General features: G+C 41.0%; 2 protein-coding genes across 3 annotated transcripts; one reads left to right on the forward strand and one right to left on the reverse strand.

Annotated features, from left to right (window-relative positions):
• Window positions 1-953: 953 nt before the first annotated feature.
• Window positions 954-8,117, forward strand: LOC139283896 (ubiquitin-conjugating enzyme E2 L3). 2 transcript variants are annotated; one of them, XM_070903974.1, is made up of 4 exons: window positions 954-1,004; window positions 2,992-3,087; window positions 3,170-3,356; window positions 6,341-8,117. In XM_070903974.1, exons 1-4 carry the CDS (start codon window positions 978-980, stop codon window positions 6,493-6,495), a joined length of 465 nt encoding a protein of 154 aa, XP_070760075.1. In that variant the 5' UTR covers window positions 954-977; the 3' UTR covers window positions 6,496-8,117. The 2 variants fall into 2 exon arrangements, with proteins under 2 accessions (XP_070760075.1, XP_070760074.1); XM_070903973.1 differs by lacking the exon at window positions 2,992-3,087 and having other exon boundaries at window positions 978-1,004.
• A 3,292-nt stretch (window positions 8,118-11,409) lies between these two features.
• Window positions 11,410-23,243, reverse strand: ydjc (YdjC chitooligosaccharide deacetylase homolog). Its single transcript, XM_070904507.1, has 7 exons — window positions 23,216-23,243; window positions 22,698-22,874; window positions 20,279-20,454; window positions 18,327-18,486; window positions 16,350-16,449; window positions 14,540-14,717; window positions 11,410-12,795 (listed from the first exon to the last, which is right to left on the reverse strand). Exons 3-7 carry the CDS (start codon window positions 20,440-20,442, stop codon window positions 12,465-12,467), a joined length of 933 nt encoding a protein of 310 aa, XP_070760608.1. The 5' UTR covers window positions 20,443-20,454; window positions 22,698-22,874; window positions 23,216-23,243; the 3' UTR covers window positions 11,410-12,464.
• Window positions 23,244-25,168: the final 1,925 nt, after the last annotated feature.

Consider the following 25,168-nt stretch of genomic DNA (forward strand, 5'->3'; position numbering starts at 1 on the left):
CATATTGGCCCACTAGGCTTCAAAACTTATTGTGATTTCTATAAATTACAGTAACAATCACATAAATGACATTCCAACACCAGTATTGAAATGTTCAGACATTATTCTTCTATTACACGTCCACCTTGTCCGGTATACTTGGTCAATTCAGGTCAGGTCAGACCACGCCTGCAGGAAGCAGTTTGTGTTCAGGCTTACAGATCAAAACATATGGAAAAAACAAAAGGAAACAATCAATCTCCTCACCGGTCAACTTTGTGGAGCAAAGATTTTGTGGTAGTGAGTTTGATAAATGAGATTTACAGTTGCATATTGGAGTAGCTTGTTCAATTAAAAATCATCACTGCAGCTCTGTAGAAAATTAGGTGTTGGAGCGCTTCTGTAGCAGAAAGGCAGTCCTTATAACTTCTGCAGTTCAATATGGTGAGGTGTTTATTCCTTTGATATTATTTAGCTAAAGTGGCATTTGAGAGTGCATGGTGAAAGTGAGGCCCTAACCATGGTCAAGAATTATCTTTTGCAACTTTAATTTAAAGCTTTATTACAATGCTTCAGTAATGCAATACATTTTTTTTTTACTTGAGTAACGTTTTTTTAATTTAGACTTAAATGCTTTATATCAATACAGGCTTGGGCTTTGTATTTAAATGAGCAAGTCTGACCTATATATTAACAGAATATGTCTAATTCTGTTTTAATAAGAATATTAATAACGTCAGGCCTATGCTGTATCTATCTATCAACCAGTCTAGGAAGTAGCCTAATATTGAAGTCACCCCGTCATAAAACAGGATAACTTTAAAGTTCAGGTAATTATTATTATTCTGTGAGCACTATACATAGGAGAGAAAATTCGGCATTTCCCTGACATTTGGATTCAACGGACCTAGTTAACGGGTTGATGGCTAAACCTCAACCCCAAGACCAGACCCATATTCGTCGCGCTGTGTATTCTGGGAACACACAGTAGTTTCAAGATGGCGGCGAGCAGGAGGCTGGCCAAGGTAAATCTCCCGTTCCCGTTATTTTCAGATATTTTGTAATATGTGAACACGCATTGGCGGCTATTGGACGCATTCCTTCTTCGCATAAACTCATAAGACAATGTTGTTGCGCGAAGACACATTTAGCGCCTGTTTTTAGTTGTAAATGTAAGGAAAAAGCGAGAGGTCACTACTGGCCACCTAGCCGACCAAATATTACCGTTAGGCAGCAAAGCACCGGCAAATTAGGCCAGAGAGTCGAGAATCAGCCTTCCGAAGACGACCAAGGAACTGGCGTTTCGTGTACTAGCCAACATTGGCTTTTGTACTGCTATGGGTCGTAGGGCCGAGGGAGTGAGTTTAGACGTGACCAACACCGTGAGAGATTTTCCACGGTGTAAGGCGTTTGCCAACCAGCTAACTTGCTAGCCTCAGACCTTAGCTGCGTTTGAGCTAGCTAGCCAGCGAGCGTCAGCTAAACTCACAGTTAGCCAGGTTTCGGGGGTTCGTCATTAGGGGACGGGTGGAGAGGAACTTAGTGTAAATCCACAGCTAACATATTCTATTGCTATTACGCGAAAGCGACAAACGGCAAATGTCTAACGTCAGTTGTCAATGTCGTTTTGAAAAGTTGTGATAGCACATTACGCAAGGTCTGTGTTATCTGATTGCAAGTGATTAAAGTTAGCTAGGTGTGTATCTCTCTTCCATTTTCCCGTTCCTTTATACCAGCCAAATGACCATACGAGTAAATTAGCCACTTATTACTCCAATCTCTTCATGGCGGAGTTCAATTGACTTGTCTGAAAAACAATAAGCAGTACATAAAAACGGAAGCGTCAACACTCACAAGGATACATTTATCGTGCGGTTTTGGATATATAAAAACATAGTTCGCTCATATTTTCAGCGTTTGAACTCTTCAAATTGCACAGTCACAGTCTGCCATTCACAGAATGAGGAAGCTTTTATGTGAAAGTAAAAGTCATGAGACGTATCACTGCTGTAAGCCCATAAAGTATTGTTATTTATTAACCAGCCCTTTTTGTGCAATTACTTTAAGACAACTCCATTGTGGAAAATATAGAGGTCGTAACTCAGGATTTTGAAGAGCCAGAAGAGCAACATTTTCTCCTGACTTTTATTTTGTCAATGCAAAGTGGCAAATGCTTCCCCATTGTGGCAATATATGATATCGGTGTGCAGTTTGAGACTTCAAACCATAACAAAATGTAAAAAAAATGGTTGTTGATCCAACGCTGCATAAAAAAGTACAAATCAATGAATTAAGTAGAGTTTCATGCACTTATTGTGTGTGTGCAGTGGGGTTGTCTTTGTGCTGTTGGGATCATAACACAGGGTGTGCCGTTTTCCCAGTCGGTGAGACTTTGTGTAGGAGCTAGTTTAAACCTGACAAAGAACTCAACAATATGAAAGCTAGTCGACAGAACAGGACAGGAAATCACCCTGAAAAAGACGTGAGGCTTGAGTAAAGTATTGCCTTAGTTAACGGCACTCTTTCAAAGAGCAAAATGGGGCTATTGTTTAGACCTTTAGACTGATCACACAAGATGGGACTCCCAACAGGATCTGTCAGACTCGGCTCAGCAGATGACAGTGATTACACATCACACCTTTGCTTGATGGGAATTCATCAGATCAGTTTTTCAGATTGTTGGAAAATATAGTACTTTGTAAATATACTACTCCCCACCATACTTTCAAATCCTGGGGAGAGCCCTGAGCAATCCCACCCAGCACCAGTGACTTTATGGGCTGGCCAGTCACAGGCTCCTCAGCACACTGAAATAATTAGCCCAACTGTCAAGCTGGAAGTTTGCTAAACAACACGATCATGTTATCATGATATAATTGCATTTAATTTTTCACCAAACTGTAGAAAACTGTTTGATGAGCCTGTTGTATGTTGTGTATATATAATTCTGCATACTATTAAAAGTAAAAAAATTTCACTTCTATAATATACATTGTCTGCTTGTTCTCTCAGGAACTTGACGAGATTCGCAAGTCTGGAATGAAAAACTTCAGAAACATTCAAGTTGAGGAATCAAACCTATTGTCATGGCAAGGGCTCATTGTTCCTGTAAGTAGCTGTCCTTTGTTTGACTGCTCTGACATTTGTTGGCCCCCAGTTTCCTTTTCTGACCTCTTGTGCTCACTTCCAGGACAACCCTCCTTATGACAAAGGTGCGTTCAGGATCGAAATCATATTCCCCACCGAGTACCCTTTCAAGCCTCCCAAGATCACATTCAAGACAAAGATCTATCACCCCAACATTGATGAGAAGGGCCAGGTGTGCTTGCCTGTGATCAGCGCAGAGAACTGGAAGCCTGCCACCAAAACTGACCAAGGTGAGTGTCCTAGTGTTACAGAGGGCCTCTGTAGGTAAGCGAATGCTGCACAATGACTTTTTGCTTTAATCTCACATTATTACGTGTCCATGCTTCTACACAGAGCAGGGCTTTGGTTGAAATTTTTTTTTGTGCCAATACCAAAACAAAAACATTTTCAATACCTTAAGCCAAACGTATCAAATTTGTTTAATGTGTTAACATAAAAACATTACTTAAATAAATGTAAAACATTGACACAATTATGACTCAAATCAGGAAGTATCTGAACAAGCATACAGAGATGATTATTTTTTAAGTGTTTGATGTATTTCAGTAGTCTGTGTTAAAGACATATTTCTGTTAGTATCCAAAAGTATTACGCGCTGATACCCAGCCCTATCTGTAATTTAAGCTACAGTAGACAATATTATTGAATTATAAATTTGGTGGAAATAACGAACCATTGCATGTCACTAACAATATCTAATTGAAGGGCTCCTTTAAAAAAAATGTGTGTTTCTATGAGCCCCCGCCCCTTTTGTATTTAATCTTTTTAAAAAACTGGACCAGGTCTGCATCAAACAACCAGTCAGGATTAGCTAGCACCTAACTGGCCAATCACATCGACTCTGTACAAACGAGGGCTTCTACAGAAGGTTCCACCTTCTGGATTAGAGTGTGAATCAGAACGGTTGGAAGAAAGGAATCAAAACGTAGAACCTCTAATCACTGTGATTGGTTGTTTGATTCAGACCTGGTCCCTCGTTTGTACAGAGTCGATGTGATTGGCCAGTTAGGTGCTAGCTAACCCTGACTGGTTGTTTGATTCAGACCTGGTCCAGTTTTTTAAAAGATTAAATACAGAGGAGTGGGCGCTCACAGACACACTTTTTTTTAAAGGAGCCTTTCAATTAAATATTGTTAGTGACATGCAATGGTCAAAACCGAAACTCTCAACCGAAATTATAATTCAATATTATTTCCCACTGTAGCTTTAAACATGGCACATTTTGAATGAAATAAGGGAAATCAAACATGGGCAAAGAGACAGTTTTTCAGGAAGTTAAAGTCAGCCATGGTGTGTTTTTAACAAACATGATGCTGATTCTGTCTGGAGAAAGTCAGGAGGAAATAAGACAGTAGTTATCTATGTCTGTATTTCACTAAGAACTCATAGGAATATTATACAGGGCCTGAAATGAGAAAGTGAACTAGCGCTAGTGCGTTTTACTTATTGATAGCTTTTCTCACACGCAAAGTACACACATTTTTAATGCTCTAATGTCCTGTTCAATAATATAACACATCCACTGCTGGGTCTAATTTTCATGGTGAAGATATACATTCCTTCTGTGTAGTTGTAGGACACGCGTCCCGCCTATAAGTAGTTCTGATTGAACGTTTTATGACCAAAACATTCTAGCTAGGAGGGATGCCCATCTCATACGGTGAAACCTGCAAGAGAGCACTGAAATCAAGATGGCTTATCACACACGTAGGTTCACGCGCTGCATCATTGCCCCCTGCTCTGACTCCTACAGTGCTGGATTGCATTGTTTGGCAGGTGTTACAGCTCCACCACCGCCACCAGCTGCTGTGCCAGAGGCTGGTGTTCTGCTTGATCTCAGCACCATTTCTTCCTCAGTATGGACATTTGAGCAAATATCTGAGCAGTTTTATAATATAACATATGCTAGAAGAAAATGAGACACAGCTCTGTGGTCAGCTCATGGGAACTGACCAGCATATGTTGGTATTTGTGTTTTTATTATATGTTGGTAACAATATGATATAACAGAAGTTGTGCAGCTGTTCAAAACGTGCGCCAATACAACATTTCTCAGTGGAGACTCATCTGGTTAGCCTCACAGTCCAGTTTTCACTGTAACATGGCCTTGTTATTGTGTAACAAGCTAATTATTCCAAGTTATATAATCAATAAAACATATATTGTATTTAATTTTTTAACATTTATAAATCAGCCTCCAAACGAACAAAGCAACAATCGGCCGGTTTAGTGATCATTTGTGGAAACGGCATATATGTTACAAACTGATCATGATGAAGTCATTGTACTGATAAGTTACGCATCAGTGCCCTGCAGTGTTTCACCATAGAAACTGCTGTAACACACAGTAAGCTACTTGTAAGCTAGTTAACACCGTAGCTAACTTTGTGCCAAAGATGGTCCTATTAATCTGATGCTATTGTATTATTTTTCCCTACCTGCCAAGGGACTAAGGGCAGAAAATAGCAATTTGTCAAAACCTAGTACATCTCCTTGTTTTATATAAGGTTAATGTTCTTTGTGCATTGTCCCTGTTCAAATATTTAATGTAATTTATAAATATGGACGTGTGTTCCCAGAGACATTTATAATAGGCTGTGTAAACCAATCAGGACCAGGATCAGGACTTTTGAGTTTACTATAGCCGGTCATAGCAACTGGAAATTGTTTATTTTCCTTTTTCTTTTTATTGAGGTTCTGGCAACAATTGCATACACTTTCAGTTCCAAATATGTACAGAACCACTTTTTCACATTTGTGACTTCAACAAGCAGGAGTCACAACTTTACAAATACGATACTAAACAAACACCAACTATATAAAAAAATAAAATAAAAACACACTACCACCAGGCTGACGTAATCACACATTCAGATTGCTTGGATATGTTGCTACTACCACTACTTTTTGTTTTAACAAGTAGGCGGGTCTTCCAGCCCCGATCATCCAATGACAGCTCACGTAGAGGAATGGTGTGTTTACATTATGTGCGGTCTTCCACTCTGACAGTTCCAAACGCCTGCTTATGATGTATTAGCTATGACTTTGACAGTGTACTAAAATGAACTGAAGCCAATGGGTCCGTGGAAAGTAGGAGAATTACAGCAGCACTAGATTGCTGTCAGTAAACACATAGGCTCTACCTCTAACATGGCATGCTCCTTTAGCGTCGTTCATGTCTAACATAATTTCTTTGGCTCTGTGTGTCTTGCAGTAATTCAGTCCCTCATTGCGCTGGTGAACGACCCCCAGCCGGAGCATCCCCTGAGGGCAGACCTAGCAGAAGAATACTCAAAGGACCGTAAAAAATTCTTGAAGAACGCTGAAGAGTTTACAAAGAAACACGGCGAAAAGCGGCCAATGGACTGATGACCTGACGAGCGTGTAGCCCTCTCTCTGTCTCTTTCTCCCCCCCTCTCCTCCTTATCTCACCTGCCCGACCAAATATCGATCTTCCTCTCGCCTCCCTGCCCCCCCCCTACACACACCCCACCTTCCTTGCTCACTCTCCTCCTCCCTACCCCCCTACCTCCTTCCCCTCCACACCAGTCCTCCCTGCAGCCCGGGAGCCGCCCAGCTGAAGCCAGGCAGCGGCAGCCTCAGCCTCCTTTTCCCCCATCCAGGACTCTCTGTGGATCAGACAGCTTCCTCCTCCCCAACCCTCTCCTCCTCTTCCTATTTCTCCTCCTCGCCCCCCTCCTCGTCCTCAGCCATAAGTCTCCAGGCCATTTCTAACTTTCTACTCTTTTCTTAATGTGAAAAATGGAAAAAGAAATGCTAAGGGAACATGATGTTCAGATGAAGAGTTAGATGGAAATACTCAGTAATGTGTTCATTTTCTGTTCGCTTTTCCTCTATATAAACAACTCTTGTGTAAAATAGATCTCACTTAGACATGATTTTTCCGAGGTGTTTTATTTTTTGCAGAGCAGAAAAACTGGTTGAATACTTTTTTTTCCCCTTTTGCCCCATCATTAATCATTTTTAAGCTTAAAAAACCCCCCCAACAAACGTGACAGAAAGAAGAGAAGCTGTAGCTAACACCCAGAGGCGCTGACTGAAACGTTACCCTTACTCACCTCCACCGCTTCTAGACTTGCACTGTAACTCTTTTTGGGACAATCCCTCTCACATCTCCTTCCCCCACAGTTTGTAACAAACTATGGCAGGCCATACATTTGAATTGAATTGTTCTTGCTGAAAATGCTACAGAAGATTATTGAGTGTAAAGTAAAAAAAAAAAACAATTGGTGTCCAAACACTCCAAATATGCAGTTCATCATCAGCAGCTCCTTTTTTAAAAGACACGTTGAACAGCACTATCCCCACATTTTCTCTCATGTGCTTTGATGGGTCTTTGCAACACAGATCAGTTGCACTCTCAGACCACGCTGTTAAAACAGTTTTCTGCATGACAAATAGCTGTTGTGATTTTTCTTTTACTTATGAATAATAATTAGCTTTGTCCACTTTCAATTGTTTTGATTGGCACTTGATTATATAAAAACTTAACGTGGGAAGAACCTGTTTTTGGTTAATTTTCTCACACGTCTCCCTCTCCCACTATTGGGCACCCCCGTATAACCACCTATCATACTAGAAACAGAGCCCTTAACCACACTGAGACATATTCCAGCGGCAAGTCGACTGTCAAGCTGCCCGGCTGAAGGGGGCCTAACTCGTCGGGGAGGGGATGGGAGGGGATGGGAGGGGGAGGGGGGGGGAGGGGAGTGGAGAAGCTGGAGAAGCTGGAGAAGGATGCACTCAGCTGGAACCGAAGCTCAAGCTCCTGGAGACGGTCCTAGAAACAAGCACCTTGAAGGCAGCTGGGAGAGGGCTGGCTGTCCGGGGGGGATGTGTCAGGACATGGAAAAGGGACTGCAGTGGCCACAAAAAAAACAAAAAAAAAAAAACCCACCATGTAACAACTGTTTGATCTGGTCCCAATATTGTTTCATAATAAAGATGGCTAACCATTTGGCCTCACTGTCTGCCTGGTAGTCAAGTGGATGTTGCACGTGTTTGGCTTTTGATGAATAGACAGGAAGAGAGCCCATCAACATGATTTGATGAACAGTTTGGTTGAAATCAACTTCAAAGTGAATTAAATAAACGGAACATTACAAACTTTGTTAAATAGTTACTAATTCTTCCAGTGTACAGCAGCTGTAGGACAACTCATTACTGGAGACCATTTGCAGTGTTAGAAAAGTAGCAATGTAGAAAGACTTCATTGCAAAATAGACAACTTTAATTATTAAGTTAAATGACCTATGAGCCCCTGTGACTTTTATATTATTATTGGATAGTAGATGTGTAAGAAGCTGCTGGCCAGTGAATCGAATGGTATCTACTTTATATTCTGTTGCATATTTAAATCTATAACAGTGAGGTCATATAAGAAAAAGTTCACTATTTGTTTATAAAATTCAAATCTGGCAAAGTAACCAGAAACTATAGATGTGAAATAAATTAATATTTGAGCCTTTAATGCAAATCTTAATTGTGAACATCATCAAACGGATTAACGTGAGTTAAAGTCACTGACCGATCCTGCAACAGTGGTGAAGGAAGTGTTCAGATCCTCTATTTCAGTAAAAGTATTACCACAAGGACAAATACTCTCAAAATGTACTTTTAAGTATAAGAAGAAATGCATGATGGCCTGATGGTCACATGCTGCAATATTTGATTATTATTACTGATGCATTAACGTGAGCAGCGTTTTAATGTTGTAGTTCAGTGGTTCCCAACCTGGGGTCACCAAAGCTCCATGGGCGGGGGTCGTGAAGCCCTCTTGATTTTAAGGGTCTAAGAATTTATATACACATATATATATATATATATGTGTATATAAATATAATATACATACACTTAATTTCTGTGAAGAAGACAACTAAATTTAAGGGTTATTTTAGATTTTTTATTTATTTATTATAAATGGACAGATGGATATTAAAATATAAGGTAAAATCCTCTGATACATTGCAATATCCACAGGAAATAGTTGATTCAGAATTTTATACAAATTGCTATTTTTACACAAACTTCCTGCAGGTATTAGGTTCACTTTTTAGGTTAATTGTACAGTTAATTGTTCTGTGCTGTTATTGTTTTTTTTATGCAATGAATATAATGAAATATACAGAAAGATTGACAGCAAGACACTGTTACATATATATATACATATATGTGTGTGTGTGTGTGTTATATATATATATATATATATATATATATATATATATATATATATATATATATATTCTGTATATATAGAGAGAGAGCGAGAGAGAGAGTTATATACACACACCAACCCTAATACAGGGATTATGACACGTATAAATCCTTATTAAACAGATTTAAACAGTAACGGTACTTATTCTAATGATCCGGTAAGGACGAGTCAATTCAGCATGTGTGTGGTGTTGGTCCGCTTCCTGCCTGGTCTGCTGCGCTGTGGTCTGTGCCACCTCCTTACAGCACTCCGCCCTTAATCTGGATCTGATTCATTGGCAGTAACAGAAGAAGCAGGCTCAGTCTGTAGAGGCTCAGTCACTGACCTTAAGACAGGAAAAACCAGTCCCCCGTTGAACCTCACCTGCTTCATCATCATCATCATTTGTCTTGCAGTGACCTAAATGATTACTGTGTGCAGTGTTAGCAGGGTCAATCCCATACAGTGGTGAAAAGTAACTAAGTACATTTACTCAAATACTGAGGGCAGGTTTGAGGTACTTCACTTGAGTACTCCCATTGTTTTCCATCTTCTTCTTCACTTCATTTTAGAGGGAAATGTACTTTTTACCCTTGACTGGATTGTTATAAATTAAAACGGAATATTAAGTAGTCTCAATTAGCACCAGTTGGACATAGTAGTGGTGGGAAGTAACCGAGTACAGTTACTCAAGTACTGTACTGAAGTGCAGTTTCTTTTCTATTTGATGCTACTTTATACTTTTACTCCACTGAAGTACAAAGAAGTACTCAGTGTATAGCATTAAGTGTATTTTACAGCTAGTTACTAGTTACTTCACAGATTAAAATGTAACATACAAAACCTATGAGTTTATAAACTATGATGCATAGTTATAGAATAAAAGCCCCACGTTCACTACTTGTCAATTGGTTTGGGTAATTTGTATTAATTTAACACTCATTTGAGAATTTGCACCACAATATCAACTCATGTGGATTGTGCATTAACAGCTAATTTTGTGGCCCCGTTTTGTCAAGGGGGGCCGTGTGTCAAAATGTAGCTTTAAGAGCTTTATTATTTTAGTTAACATCACCCTCACATGGTGCATTTTATTGAATAAAGTTGTGTTTAATTACATTTATTCCAGAGTAAGAACCGGAACACCTGTTGCATTGTACTAAAAGGGAACTTGAAGGCTCCAGGACACCCCCTAGGTATAGTAGGTTAAGGTGGTCAGTGTTGGAGCAAACACATTGTACAACTAAAATGCATGTACAACTAAAATGGGCAATACTCAGTTCTTAAACTTAAACAAGGTAGAGACTCTTTGCCTTTATTGGGGCAAAAAAAAGACTGTTGAACTAGCAAAAGAAACCAGAGCATTCCCACTCTTTGATCCAGATGGATAAAATATGGCCCCCACTGACATTAAAGGGGACCTCTTATCCTCATTTCCAGCTCTGTGTTTTCATTTTGTGATTCCACTAGAGCAGCTTTGCATAATTCACAGTTCAAAAAAGTCCTGATTTATCTCCTCCTGGCCCTTCATGCAGCCCCTCAGTTCACCCTCTGTCTGAAACAAGCCGTTTGAGCTCCTGTCTCTTTAAGGCCCCCCTCCCTAAAAGCCCACTTTCTTCTGATTGGCCGGCCAAGTTCCGGAAGTCTTGGGAAGAATTTCCAAAGGCAAACTGTAAACCTAACGTTACTAAGCAACGCTGACATAAACATAAACATCTGGTCTGTGCCTGGAGCAGAGATACCATATAAGGACATCCGGGCCTATCTGACATCAGATAGACACGGCGGTTAAATAAAACTGAAATGGAGCGTTCAGAGCAGTCTGGAGCCTGAGATTACTTTTACATACAGTACGTTTACCGCATTATTTGGCAACTTTGGCAACATTTAGTATGAATATCCAACATTCTATTATATATATGACAGAAAATAAGGAAAAGCATAGTAGGTCCTCTTTAAAGATAAAGGAAGACATTGCATTTGGTATTGGTGACTGGGCTCGCTGGCAGTGAAAGTGTTAGAAAGTGCTGTGAAGCTTTCAGATTTACACACGGACAAAACGTCAGACACCAGCTTGACATCATTTATTAGCCATTGGATCTACAAGCTGTCCAGTTCTGATCTGGTTGTGTCGATTCAAATATAGCAATGCATTAAAAAAAAGTTTCAACGGAAACTTTATGAAAATACAAGATTTCATAGCTATAAATATTACAATCATACTGTACTGTTACAGGCGATTTAAAATGTGAACACACACTTGGCAGGTGGTTAGATGTTCAGTGCTACTTGTGCTACATGGACCTGAGATAATTGGAAATCATCAGTGTTTCTGATCGTCTAAAGCACTTCGTAACCTAGGTTTTGAAAGGTGCTTCTACTTGGCGAGTGCAGCGTATGATGATGGACAAAACTACATTATACAACCCCAAGTTGTACTGACTGTGTGCAATGAAGGGCATGTGGGTAGTGCTGTAAAGCAGCAGCTAGTATGGCTTACACAAAGAAATTCACGTCTCCACACACTTTGGAAACTTCCAAAGGAGAACATAGTGTTCCAGTTTTTTGTGCTTCTGTGCCCTGTGAGGTTCTACAGAGGGCTGTAGTCCCGGAGTCTATAACTCAGTACAGTCTCTCATTGAAGGTTCCTTCATCTTTTGATTCTGAAAATGTGAAACATGTTCCTGGGTTTAAATCCTTCATGATTTTAAATCAAAGTTAAAAGATCTATTAGCTAGGAATCAAAAAGCTACAGCTTGCATAAAGTTTTGCCAGCACTGGAATCTTTCTATACTTTTAGGAGTTGCCTGTTTAAAAAGATCAAATGTGCTACTGTTACGGTCACGTCTGGACTACAGAGAGTGCTCCCAATCGACATGCTCCTGTCTGTTGAGGTGGTAACCTTTAACCTGTGAACCCTTCAGCTTATTGGAAATAGTGTACATTAAAGGCAGCTAAAAACTACAATAAAAGTGTTAATTAAGGTCATGTTGCAGGGCGGATTGGTGTTTTTTACAAATGCCTAGTGTGATTCTTGTTGTTTCGTTTACTTGTGGAACAGAAGCTGGGAAACTGGGTTTCTCTACAGTACACATACATGTTTGTCACGTTTAGACGGCAGTAGTTAGAGGTCTTTGAAGGCACAGAGCTGCACTTTCTCCTGGCCGTAGAAGGCCAGCAGGGACGGGTCTCTGAGCACGCTCAGCTCATGCTGCCTGTCAGCTGACTGAGAGAAGTCATCTGGGCCCTCTCCGCAGCCTCCTTCCTGGGGGTGACTGGGGTAACCCGGGTGGACCATGAGCTCTGCTGTGACCACAGGCTGATTAGAGTCTGATGCGCTGCAGGAGGTAGTGCCTGAGGGCCCCGCAGCCAAGGCGTGGCTGAGGGCCCTCTGAATGTTGGGGACGGACATGTGCTGGCCCATGGTGGTCAGTCCCAGGTACACGTCTGGCCACCTGTGGACATGGAAAAGGTTTAATCCCTGACTGGCTGTAGAACTGGTTTGACTCCTAACTCATTAGAAAAGGTTTTGGAGGAATCAGGAGGAGAGCTCAGACCACACGTCAGTTTGAGGGTCCCCCCTCCGTTTGGTGTTTTAGTGTCTCATACATATGTTCAGTGATGGTTAGTCTGCCACCCCTTCCGCTAACTGCGCGTTCCTGTTTTCAGGGTCCGTGGTTTTAACGGATCCAGTGCGCGTGTGCCGTTTTCTTTAGCGGGGATTAAACCATTTTAATGCCAGGGCTCGCCACCCCGCACGCAAGTGTTCCACCAAATCAAGTTCCCACCAGGCACTATTTTGCAACGGCACCGTCGCTGCATCCTGGGCTTAGCGCTGCCCAAGACGATTGTGATTGGTTTAAAGAACAACGATGGGTTGAGCCAGACCTTTCTCCAAAGTGTGGAGAGGGGTCTGGCTATGCGAGACTAAGTGATGGTTAAAGATGCCCAGATGCTCCTAACAATGCTTAAGAAGCTATTTGAGTGCACAGCTGTGAAAACAGCTGTGACAAGTGATATCTGACCAGCTGACCAGATAACTTCCACGGAGCACAAACTTTCAGACTACCTGCTCATCGTTCTTGGGGACGGTAGCAGAGCAAACCTCGGCCATGAACTGCCAACACACAGATAGCACATAAAGTGTCCACACCAGGGATAAAAAAATAGAAAAAACACACTGGACCATTGCTGCACCATATTAAAGGATCGCTCTGTCCCCCGTGCAGCTTTGGAAGTCTCTGATCAGCGGCCTGGTTCATCTTCTCCCGACTCACAGACAGAAACTAAAAATCTGCTGAACCTGCGGTCCAGACTGCGAGGTGATGGACCAACAAGCTAAAACTGGAGTTACAGGCCTGCTTTGACTGCACTTATTGGAGTGTTTTTGAGGCTGGAGCTGCAGACCTGGATAAACTCTCTGACACTGCAGCAGCAAAGAGAAGCTGCACTGAGAGCTGACGACCCTGCGTCAGTGTGGAGAGAGAGGCCTGTAGGACATCACCAGTTACAGGAAACCCCCACACCGCGGAGAACATGATAAGCCCACACTCACACCCCTCCCCCACTCCGACTCAGACCAAATCAGGTGTTTTACGGCAAAAATTGCCAGTCCTCTCTTTCATTTGAATGTGGGTAGTCAGTTTAGGCTGCGGTGGTGGTGACCGCAGGGGGTGATGAAAAAAACTTTCAGAGACTGGTGCTGGCCCATCGGAAAGACATTGCAGGCCCCCTGCTGGACCCCCCTGCAGTTTTCCTACCGGGCAAATAGGTCAGTGGATGGAACAAACAACATGGAAAAAAACAAACAATCTGCAACAGGGACATGACGTTTCACCCCGTTTTTAGAGCATCAAATAACTGATTCAAACGTATCAGAAAAAGGAACACTTTATTTGACATGTACTTGTTGTTACATGTATTTTTTTTGTCCGCTAACATGGAGGGAGGCGAGGCTTATGACCTATACTGCACCCAGCCACCAGGGGGCGATCGAGACGTTTTGGCTTCACTTTTAGGGAGCTGTCATGTCGTATCTTTATGTACAGTCAATGGTCTGAAGTATGTGTGGTGCACATTCTGTCTTTGTAAATACCACTTCATTAGATTAACATACATTTCAGACTAATGAAAATACTGAAAAGATTAATTTCACTCCACTGTCCACACACACACACACACACACCCACCCCAACAGACCTGATTCCATAACGTGTGAAGACAGGGATGGAGTCCAGAGCGTCCTTCTCCACTTGTGTGTAGAAGCTTCGGAGGTGTGCTGGCAGCCACGGGCAGCTGTGTAAACCTGGCTCGACTGGAACACGAGTGTATGGAATCCTGAGATCTGACAGGACCCGTGCAAACACGTCACGCACCTCTGCAACACACGGCACAAACAACATCAATACTCTCACCTGCCTGTCACCTGAGCCCCTGGGGCTGTATTGGTTAACATTATTTCATTGACTTAATGTAGTCATCGTTGTGGAAAACAATTTATGCAAAAACTAGCAAAACACTTGGTCAAGAAATGCAACATTATTGACATTTATCAAGCTGAATGACAAACATTCATAAAAGATTTACAGCAGAACCTTTTAAAGGACATCTGATCATTTTTCAACAGGGTTTGTCTTTTGGAAACCCTTGGATGCAACATAGATCACTGCTCGCTCCGTTTAAGTGTGTGTACAATACATAATTGTGTTTTGTGCTCCCAGTGGCAGGCTGAGAGTCCCACCTTGCATCCCTGTCTCTGCACACTGTGAGCCAGGCCAGAGATTTTGGCCGTTCTCTTGGATGCTGAGCTAAAATTTCAAAGCCATATCAACTTACTACCATCTCAAAAACATAACTAGGATTAAAAGGATGTCTGCATAACCAAGACTTAGAAAAAGCCAGGATGGACTACTGCAACGCTCTTTTCCCTGGCATATTGGGAAAAAAAGCCCTGCCAGAGTCCTAACAAAAGCAAGGAAGTATGATCACGTCACTCCAGATCTCAGATCATCGCACTGGCTTTCAGTCCGCCAGAGAATTGACCATAAGATACATCTGCTCGCCGTCAAGGCACTCAATGGCCTTGGTCCCAAATACATCACTGATATGTTAATACCCTAGGAGCCCCCCCCCCCCATGAACTCTCAGGTCATCTGGGTCACGTCTGCTTGCAGTTTATTGGGTTAAAGCTAAACGTGGTGAAGCAGCAGTTTAGTTGCTATGCCATAGCTGCCTGGGACAGACTTCCAGATGAGCTTATCTAAGCTCCAACCTTCACCACTTTTAAAATCCAGACTAAAATCCTTGCTTTTAGTTCATTTTCTTTTAAATCAAATTGTGTGTTAGTTTGTGTTTCTATTCTGTGTGCCTCTGCTTTTTATTGTTTCTTGTGCTTTTCCCCCCGTGTACTCTGTAAAGCACTTTGGGTTGCCTTTGGGTATGAAATGTGCTATGTAAATAAATTTGCCTTCGCCTTGCCTACGATTACTTACTGAAGGTTAGTTTTACGCATACAAACAGGAGGTTGTATGTAAGTATGTAAAACAGCAGCCTTTTCCTTGATGACACTGTCGGACCCCGGCCTACTCCGGTAGGAGCTTGTGGTGCACAATATGCTTATAATATAAAAAGGACTAGACACTATGTAGAACATACATTTACTGCATAATTTGAGTGAGTATGTGTCAAACGAATGTACTTTTCTGTTGTTGCATCTTTTTCTCTCAGTACAAAACAATAATAATATAAAGACATGCGCTGACATCAGTATGTAATAGAACAGAAGTGGGACAGAGCAGTGAGAATGCAGTGAATTCTGGGTATTGTAGACTGGGATTCATTTGTGACAGATCCCACACTAGGAGCATGAAGTGTAACCTCCCAGACTAGGACGGCACCCATTATGTGGACTCCACCTCGTCCTATGTGGCTTGCCAATAAATGTTCTTAAATATCTAATGTTAACTATGAGTGTGCAATAGCAGTTGCAGTTACTACTTCTTTGCATTACCTGGCAGTACATGGACGTGTTGGTGTCCGTCCATGTGGTGGGGCAGGTGACCCGTCAGTTCCCTGAACAGCTTGACCTGGGCTTTCAGCTCCAGCTCCACCTGGAGGAAGGAGAAAACACACCTTGGAGGTCATTGTACTGGAGAAAAAAAAATGGCTTCCTCTTCTTCTGTTGGGAGCTGCATATTAACAAGAGATACTTTGCTGAATGCGCCTGCTGTTGGTTAGCTAGCAGTGTGTCGCCAAACACTGTCCATGACTTCAACTTCAATAATCTCATGCCATGATCAGGGGTCTCATTTAAAAAACAGTGGGTCTCATGCAGTAACATTCTCTTAAATGTATCTTCTATTTTCTGTTAAAGAAAAAAATAAGATGCACCAAACGTGCTTAACCATAGGTAACGCCCCCTAAGCACTATATAAGGGCAGGTGTTGTGCCGTGTACAAAGTCCAAGAATTGGAGAGATGCCACCAAAAAAAGGCTGGAAGAAGAAGAACTTCAGCAGTAGTGAAGTCGAGGTACTGTTGAATGTTAAAAAAGCGTTGCAGGAAAATCAAAAACCCAGCGACGGCAAAACATAAGTGATGCTGCAAATGCCGAGTCAGCAGAGGGACGCACAGTAACTGACATTAAAAGAAAATGGTTCGACATGAAAATGGAAGAATTGAACCCTGCATTGCCCAAGCCAAGCGCTTTTATAGTCTTAACTGGGATCAATGGACCAATAGTATTTCTTTAGACCACGAACTTAATAATCCAATCATTGTAATTACTCTAAACACATAATAATCTAAATTTGATTATATGATATTCATGTGTTTTTTTTTTTTACATTCCTCAAATTCAAAACGTATGTTTCCTTGTGTTGGACAGTTTGTGGACTGTGAAAACAAGATGTTTATTTCTTATCTTACCTAAGAGAAGAGCAAATATAAGAAAACACTGGTGAATTCCAGAAATCAATGGGTACTAACAAAATAAGAACAACTTGTGGATACGAACAAAAAATAACAGGAATATTCTTCGTACATCGCTGAATGTGCACACAAAGGGCAAGAATGGTGTACGGTAAAAAATAAATAAATAAATAAAAATCATACTTGACATACCTTTATAAATCACAGTCCACCTGGAAATGTGCGCATGTGGATCAGCCTCATATCCCTCAACACACCCACATTTAACCATAAGTGGTCAATGCAAAGCACCACATAAATATTGATGCATATAAATGAGCCTGATAGGCTATGAATCTAAAAGAAAAAAAAAGAATTCTTGTAGACTTTGAGGCTGAGACTGACCAGCCCCCTCCTCCTCACATCAGCAGCAGAGGGAGGATGGAGGGTGACACAGGACTGTTGGAAAGCCTTTCTGAACAGGGAGTCCAATTAGTTTTAGGTGAATCTGCATTATTGAGTAACTGAGTATTCCAAGTTATTTGAATGGTTTTTGTAGCATATGCATGCTTCAATGAGGACACAAGGTCTGGCATTAATTGGTATTAATCTACGGATGGTGATGGTTGTGTTAGAACTTCAGACTTCTCAATCTGAAAACCTATTTTTTATTTAGGTTTTTACTGTTACAGTAAGGGCACCCTCACATTCGCAGGGAAACGATTGGTGTCAACAGTCAACAGTCATATAGTCAGAATACACATCTGGCACCGCTTTGTGTCTTGTGAATCATCAGAATCAGAATCAGAATCAGAATCAGAAACTGTTTATTGCCAAGTAACATACATTACAAGGAATTTGCTGTGGTCTGAAGGTGCTATTGTTTTGATATCAAATAAGTAGAATATATAAGCTAAAATAAGAATAAGAATAAAAATAAAAATAAGATAAGATAAATAACAACAGTGCAGTGACCACTGCCCGTAGATATGAACAGATCTACGGGCTCAGCAATACGTGCATACAACACGACTAGATGAATTCAAGCCAGTCACAAACCGGGCTTTGGAGCGGCGTACCTGTTTCATGCTGAGCTGGCCCCTCTCCAGGGCCTGACGGAAGCCCATCTTCCCAAGGAAGAAGCCGCGCTGGTTTATCAGCGTGGAGGCCTGCTGGAGGCTCTGACACGCCGGGACGCCCTCTGACAGGTTGGCATGGAGGCCTATGGGGATGTTGTGCCTGACAAAAAAAAAAAGGAGAAACCCTTTAGCAACCACCTCAAACAACTTGCTGTTCTGGAACCAGCAGTAGAATTTACAAGAAACTGTAAAACCTTCCAAGCAGAGCCTCAACAACCACTTGATACTCTTTATATGTAATAGGAAAATCAAATGTAGCATTAAACCATTAGCGGGAAATCTGAAGCTGTTCAACTAATGCAATGCCAAACAATGTTTTTAAGGAAGACAAAGTCTTGCTCTTTTTAAATAAGAGTGCTTTTAGGTTCTATTACTATTAGGTTAGGCTGATCTGTGAGATGATCTTAGGCTACCTCCAGACTGTCAGGGTGTCTATGCTGATGCTGGCAGTTCCCCAGATCAGCACTTTGAGCATTAGTACTTTATTCTAATTTGTGGCAGCTCCTTACCTTAATTTATGGCAATTTGCAACCGGTGTGGTGTGTCACGTGTTTGTAACATGGATTATGGGTATTTAAGATGCCGACTCTCCGGATTTATCAGAATTCTGAGGAGGACGTCACAGCTAATAAAAAGCCTTTTAACTGGAGCTACTTTGTGTGTGGATCCATCTGTTTCAACTCCCCTAATGTCTATTTTATTTTATATTTCACCATTGGTTGCAACCGTGACTGAGAGAACGTCGGCATGTGATAATTTATTATTTAGATTATTTTTTCTTCCCCTATGTGGCGTTAGTCGGCAGAGGCGTGTATAACACACCTTGCTTGTATATTATTATTATATTAGGCTTTAAAATACTGGCCCATTTCAGGCACTGTACTCACACTTCTGATTTTTGTCCCTTACTTATTGCGTACCGCCACCTTCTGGTGAGTCTATGTACGAACCCTGAACATTCGTGCAACGCTATATATATCAGTTATACTGAATTTATGTTGCTTTGACACACTGTGCTTCAAGGTGATATTTGATGTAACTGCATCACGCAGTCTGGCCCAGACACGATGGACTTGCCTTTAGTATTCCTTCTCATTATCCAATTTAATCTGTAGGCCAACAGATATATTTTCAGTTGGTTTTATTCTAACATATATACAATATTATACAAACAAACTGGAAATTTATGTTGTATATAATGAAATGCATACAAAAATACATTTGAAGTGGGATATACTACCAAGATATGCGTATAAATATAAATATATCCATGACACATGCGATGAATTGGGGTACCGGCACCATTTTTGGTCCAATTCAGGCACTGGCCACATTGTAATTAGGTCAATAATGAAGAGACGTAAAAGTAAAAATGTCGATACAAGTGAATTGTAAGTTACTGTACCTCGGTGATTCCAGAAGCTTAAATCCAGTTAAAAAAATGACATAATCTGCCACTGACAGCGTATTTGTGTTTTTTTTTCAGAATCTGTAAAGTTGTATATTTGGCACTTACATTGACCAAACAATCCCAACTATTAAAAATAAACAGTTTATTGTTTCCTAGGAGCACAGCTTTAAATTTGAGTGTAAAACTTTTTACTTGTGTTTTCCAAATGTACCCGTTTCTTTGAGTGTGTGCCCCAGTCTCAAAATGTTCTCCACCCACCCCTGTTAGGGAAAGATTTTTTTCTAAAACTGACAGGTACTTCAGTCGTTTACCCCCGGTGCAAAATGATGCTGCACAAACAAACCTTTGCTCCTTTGATTTAGCCAGGCTTTAGATGGATAAACAAGCAAATAATGGACACAGGGCCAGGTACATCACCGCTAGCTGTTTTTAGCAGCTCTGTGTGTGTATACAGCATTTTTATCAGCGTCACCTACACTACCTTTTAGCCAGATCTGCTGCCTCTTTGGCAGCAGAGGCGTTGACTAGCAGTGACACGTTGGAAATGCCTCCAGCTTGGAAGCAGTCCACTATCCCCTGGTTCCTCTTCGGACAGTAGCCAAAATCATCTCCCGTCACCACCAGCATCATTCTGGGCTGTGGCATTATTGCTGGTCCCTGTGGAGGACACACACGCACAGGAGACAGGTTAACACTCATCACAGGGGCGGCTCTGGCTCAGCAGGTAAAGTGGGTTATCTATTAATCAATTAATTAATTAATAAGTGAGTTCGATCTCCAGCTCCTCCTGTCCACATGTCGAAGTGTCCCTGAGAAAGACACTGAGCCCCAAATTGCTCCCCAAATCCCCAAATGGATCGGCCAGCTCACTGCCATCAGTGTGCAAGTGTGTGTTGGTGAATGAGAGGCAAATTGTACATGATGTCTTAATTAATTGGCTTGAATTAGAACTATACTGGTCTCAGTTTAGGGGCTGGATTCTCAAGTAGCTCGTCAATACCTTAAATTTACCAGCCCATGCCTGAAGGCCAGGCTGAGCCTGCAGGTATTTGGCCCATTTCATGGGTAAATTCAGTGACCACCTAAAAACCAAATAGGAGCACCTTAGCAACCACCTAAAAGTATGTTCAAACTATGTCAGCTACATTTGAATACTTTTCCTCTCCGTTTTGGCCCTCCGTCCACCCACACTATTCATTCACGTAATCTGTAAACATAACCAAGCAACACCTAAAATATGTAGCAATGCCCTGGCTACCAATTTGAAGAAAGGTCTCTTCTTCTTTTTTTTCCAGCAATAATTGTGCTTTTGACTCAGTGGTGGAATGTAATAAGTACATTTACTCACTGTATTTAAGTACAAATTTGAGGTACTTCACTTGAGTGTTTTCTTCTCATGCCAATTTCTACTCCCACTCCACTACATCTCAGAGGGAAATCCATTCATTTTTGCACACACAAAACACATGAAGAGCTTATAAAAATATGACACTTTATTATAAATTAAACCACCCAACAGTGTACACAATTAGATAGACTGAGAATTAATTGCCAACTAAGTTGGTTCCAGCATCTCGAATGTGAAGATTAGCTTCTTTTCCTTTTTAATATTTTTAATCTATTTTTTAATCATTTTGAATTTCTTTTTGGTTGGACAAAGCAAGCATTGTGAAGGCGTCGCTTCGGGCTCCGGGCAATTGTGATGGCATTTCTCCCTATTTTCTGAATTTCTACAAACCAAACAATCAGTTGATTGATGGAGAAAATAATCAGCAGATGAATCCTTAATGAAAATAATCATTAGTTGCAGTCCCATGCGAAATAGTTCAAAATGAGCTTCACCTCAACCAACTACAACAGTAAAAACCTGCTTTCACACCAATGCATGAGTAATAGTAATCTAATGATATACAATATAGTATATAACAGTCACAGGGGATATTTTACTGCTTTAAGTACTTCTACTTTTAATACTTTAAGTACATTTTCCTGATTATACTCACATACTTTTACTGAAGTGAACAGTGTAGTCCTTTTACATAAATACAGGAACTGAATACTTCCTCCACCCCTGCTTTGACTTAGTCAACAAATGCATTGTTGTCACAATATCTAATCTCCTCTTGTTCTTGTCTTTATGAGGACAGCATTGAATGTAAGCTGAGGTACAGCTTGTTGTAAAAAGACACATATTTACAGTGTAGATTACACAGCACAGCCATAATACCATACCAATAACATGTCACACTAACAAATTACACACACAGATTCTGTGGAGCCCGGGCTGATTTGACACAATGCATGCGACTTGTAGCTGATGTTATGATTCATAGTCATAACCGTATGTGAAGTCATTTATACTGTAAATTAGGCGGTGACTGCGACACCACTGCCGCAACGCTTTCAGTCACAGAACAAGACCAGAAATACAGGAATTTAAAGACCAAATATGCCAGTCCAAGTCTCGGGCGGGTCAAAAATCTCAGTAACAGTGGAATCAAAAGTAACAATGCTACAACAAATATTTCCTCTTTACAACATGATGCTTTTTTTTTTTTTAAATGAGACTATTAATTAAAGTCTATGGCGAATTTGAAGCTGTCGCTTGTAGTAGTTTTGGTCCATTACATACAGTAACTTACATGGGGGGCAAAATGTTGAAAACACACTCTATAACCCCCAAGAAACTATTGTCTCAACAGTCACCACAGAGTTTAATCAACTCCACTCTCACAGTTCAAACTGAACATTTTAAGGCGACACTATCATTATTTACTCTCTGCATTTCAGTGACTGTGGAGCGACCCAGTGTAACGTTAACACAGGCACAGACAGGTTAGCCCTGTGGCTCGGACTAGAGGAACACTATCTTATCTCAGTCAAGTAAAACTCAACCTTACCCATTGTATTAGACGCGTTTGTCCATGTATGTCCAAAGCCACACGGGCACGGTGGAAATAAACTGCACTTCCGACTAGCAAACCGCACCGGCGTCGACTGGAGTTGACTTTACTAGAATACGTCGCCCTCTGCTGGAGGAAACATGGCGTCTCCTCTGGGGAATGCGGTGCACCCAGCTGGCAAGAAAAACTTCAAAGTAAGACATCCGTAGCTTTTTTTACATAGAAGCCTATATTGGAAATGAATAAAAACTGCAGAACTGTATATTTATATGTCAAAATATGTTTCATCGCCTCTTGAAAATATGAGTATATTTTATGCCAAATATTTATTTTGCCCTATTACTAAGCGCAACTATCAAACACGTTCGTAGTACTATGAAATAAATGCTTGATTCTTATTCTAAAAATGGAACATACCATTTTGAATTGAATACTGTACATTCGATAAAGCTTTTAGACCTGTTAATATGAAACGGTCGTAACAGAACTTTTATTGTGAAAAGGTCGTAACGGACCTTTTTTTTTTTCCACAGAAGGCGCGTCACCGTCTTTGTTCCGAGATGCCAAACGTATAAATACGGCTTACTCTCGAAAACGTTCTTCTTTCCGGGATAAAGTATCGAGACGTGTAACGTTTCGTCATCACACGGTGGTTAGTTAGCATAGTTGGACTGTTCACAGGAACCTCTCCAGTTTACGTAAAACACGTCAACATATGTCAGAAAGCATTCACGTTTCATCATAACCACGTCATTACCGCACAGCTACGTCACCATGACCACATTTACCAACACTCGTCTCCCGAGTTTTTCTGAACATACCTTGCACAGTGAACAGCCCCACTGAATGCCGAGCTCAGGACTTGACCTGCCCGTCAGTTCATGTGCACAGGTATGGCTCACGCGTCCATGACGTGAATGAGTGTTTACACAGGATCCTGGACCTGGACCAAGACTCACAGGCTCTAGTCTGGTGTATCGCTACTAACAGGTCACATCTGGTGACGCAGCGTCTGTACAGCACTTTTTTAAGGTACAGTTTAGTTCTTACTTCACACAGAAAGCTGCGACACGAGTTGCTCTTAAAGGAAGTATTTCAATTACAAGCTACTTAACAAAGTACGTAACAAAAGGACTTAAGGATTCAAATTGAAAATGAAATTTAGGAATATACACCGTACATTTTGACACACACACACACACACACCCTCTACAAGACAGGCCAGGCCAGGCAGGTGACAAAGCTGGGCCCACATAAAGGCCCATGATACTTTGCAGGTTTTAAGTATGTAGTGCAGTGGTCCCCAACCTTTTTAGCTGCAAACGATGCAATGTCCCCTTGAGACCCCTCTTCACAGGTTGTCACTAGTTGAACCAAAGACTGACTTTTTTTCCCTCTTTGTTTTACTGAATAATTATTGAAATTAAAATGATCTAATAATTCACAAAGATTAAAAGGAAAGTCTGAAAAAAAGAAATAGAATTTGGTGTAGCAGATATGTTTTTCTGCGGTCCTGTCTCCGTAATCATCTAGTGACCCCCTCAGATTTATCTTTGCGACCCTTTGTGGGGGGCCCTGATCCTCAGGTTGGGAAGCACCGATGTCGTGCGTTCACACTGGAAAAGTGAGAAAATTAAGTTATGGAAATCACTTGATTTTTGAGTGTACGCTGGTATATACACTACTGTCCGCCAAAGCAACGCACAAAAGGAAATTAGCTGCATAGCTGGCACACATATAAATTAATTACAAACGATGCTGAAACAGCTCCAGGAAGATCTGTGAAAACAAACAAAGCATTTAAAAATGTGAAATTGAATCAGCAATGGCATTCTAAAGTCACAGATTGTCTGATGGCACAGGCATTGCATCTTTTCCTGTTAGTATAAAACACTGAAGTATTAATATTTCCTGTATACTAACTGCAGCAACAGCAAAGATTTGACTATAGTGCGTATTTGTGTATGCAGCCAACATCAGACAGGGGCCAGGACTCATAGGTCTGAGTGGCCCAGCCAAAAACTCCAGCCCATCATGAAAGGAAGGAAGCTGAGGCGCACATTTAAAGAGATCTGAAGCTGCAATTGCTAGTTTGAAACATGGGTCTGAACACATAATGTGTGACTGAAATATTATTACACAACATCAATCAACCATACCACTAGAGCTGGTATAGTTGCTTTACACTTTTCTATACTTCTATCAATATATAAATTCCAGTACCAACAGCAAAACAATACTTTTTTGGTATCTTACTTTGAGGAATTGTACAAATTATTTTATATTTTATATATTATTATACTATTGAGACAGATGTTCTTATTATTGGCCCTCAGAATATTTCTGAATTGGTACTAGCTAAGAATCTTGGTGTTACATTCAGCCACGATTTAAATTTGGTGATTACATTTGGTAATGAGGTGGTTCAGTCTTGCTTCATCAACTTAGAAACATAAGACAGAATCAAC

This window comes from Enoplosus armatus, chromosome 4 (genome assembly GCF_043641665.1).
Source record: "Enoplosus armatus isolate fEnoArm2 chromosome 4, fEnoArm2.hap1, whole genome shotgun sequence".
In the NCBI taxonomy this organism is placed as follows: domain Eukaryota; kingdom Metazoa; phylum Chordata; class Actinopteri; order Centrarchiformes; family Enoplosidae; genus Enoplosus; species Enoplosus armatus.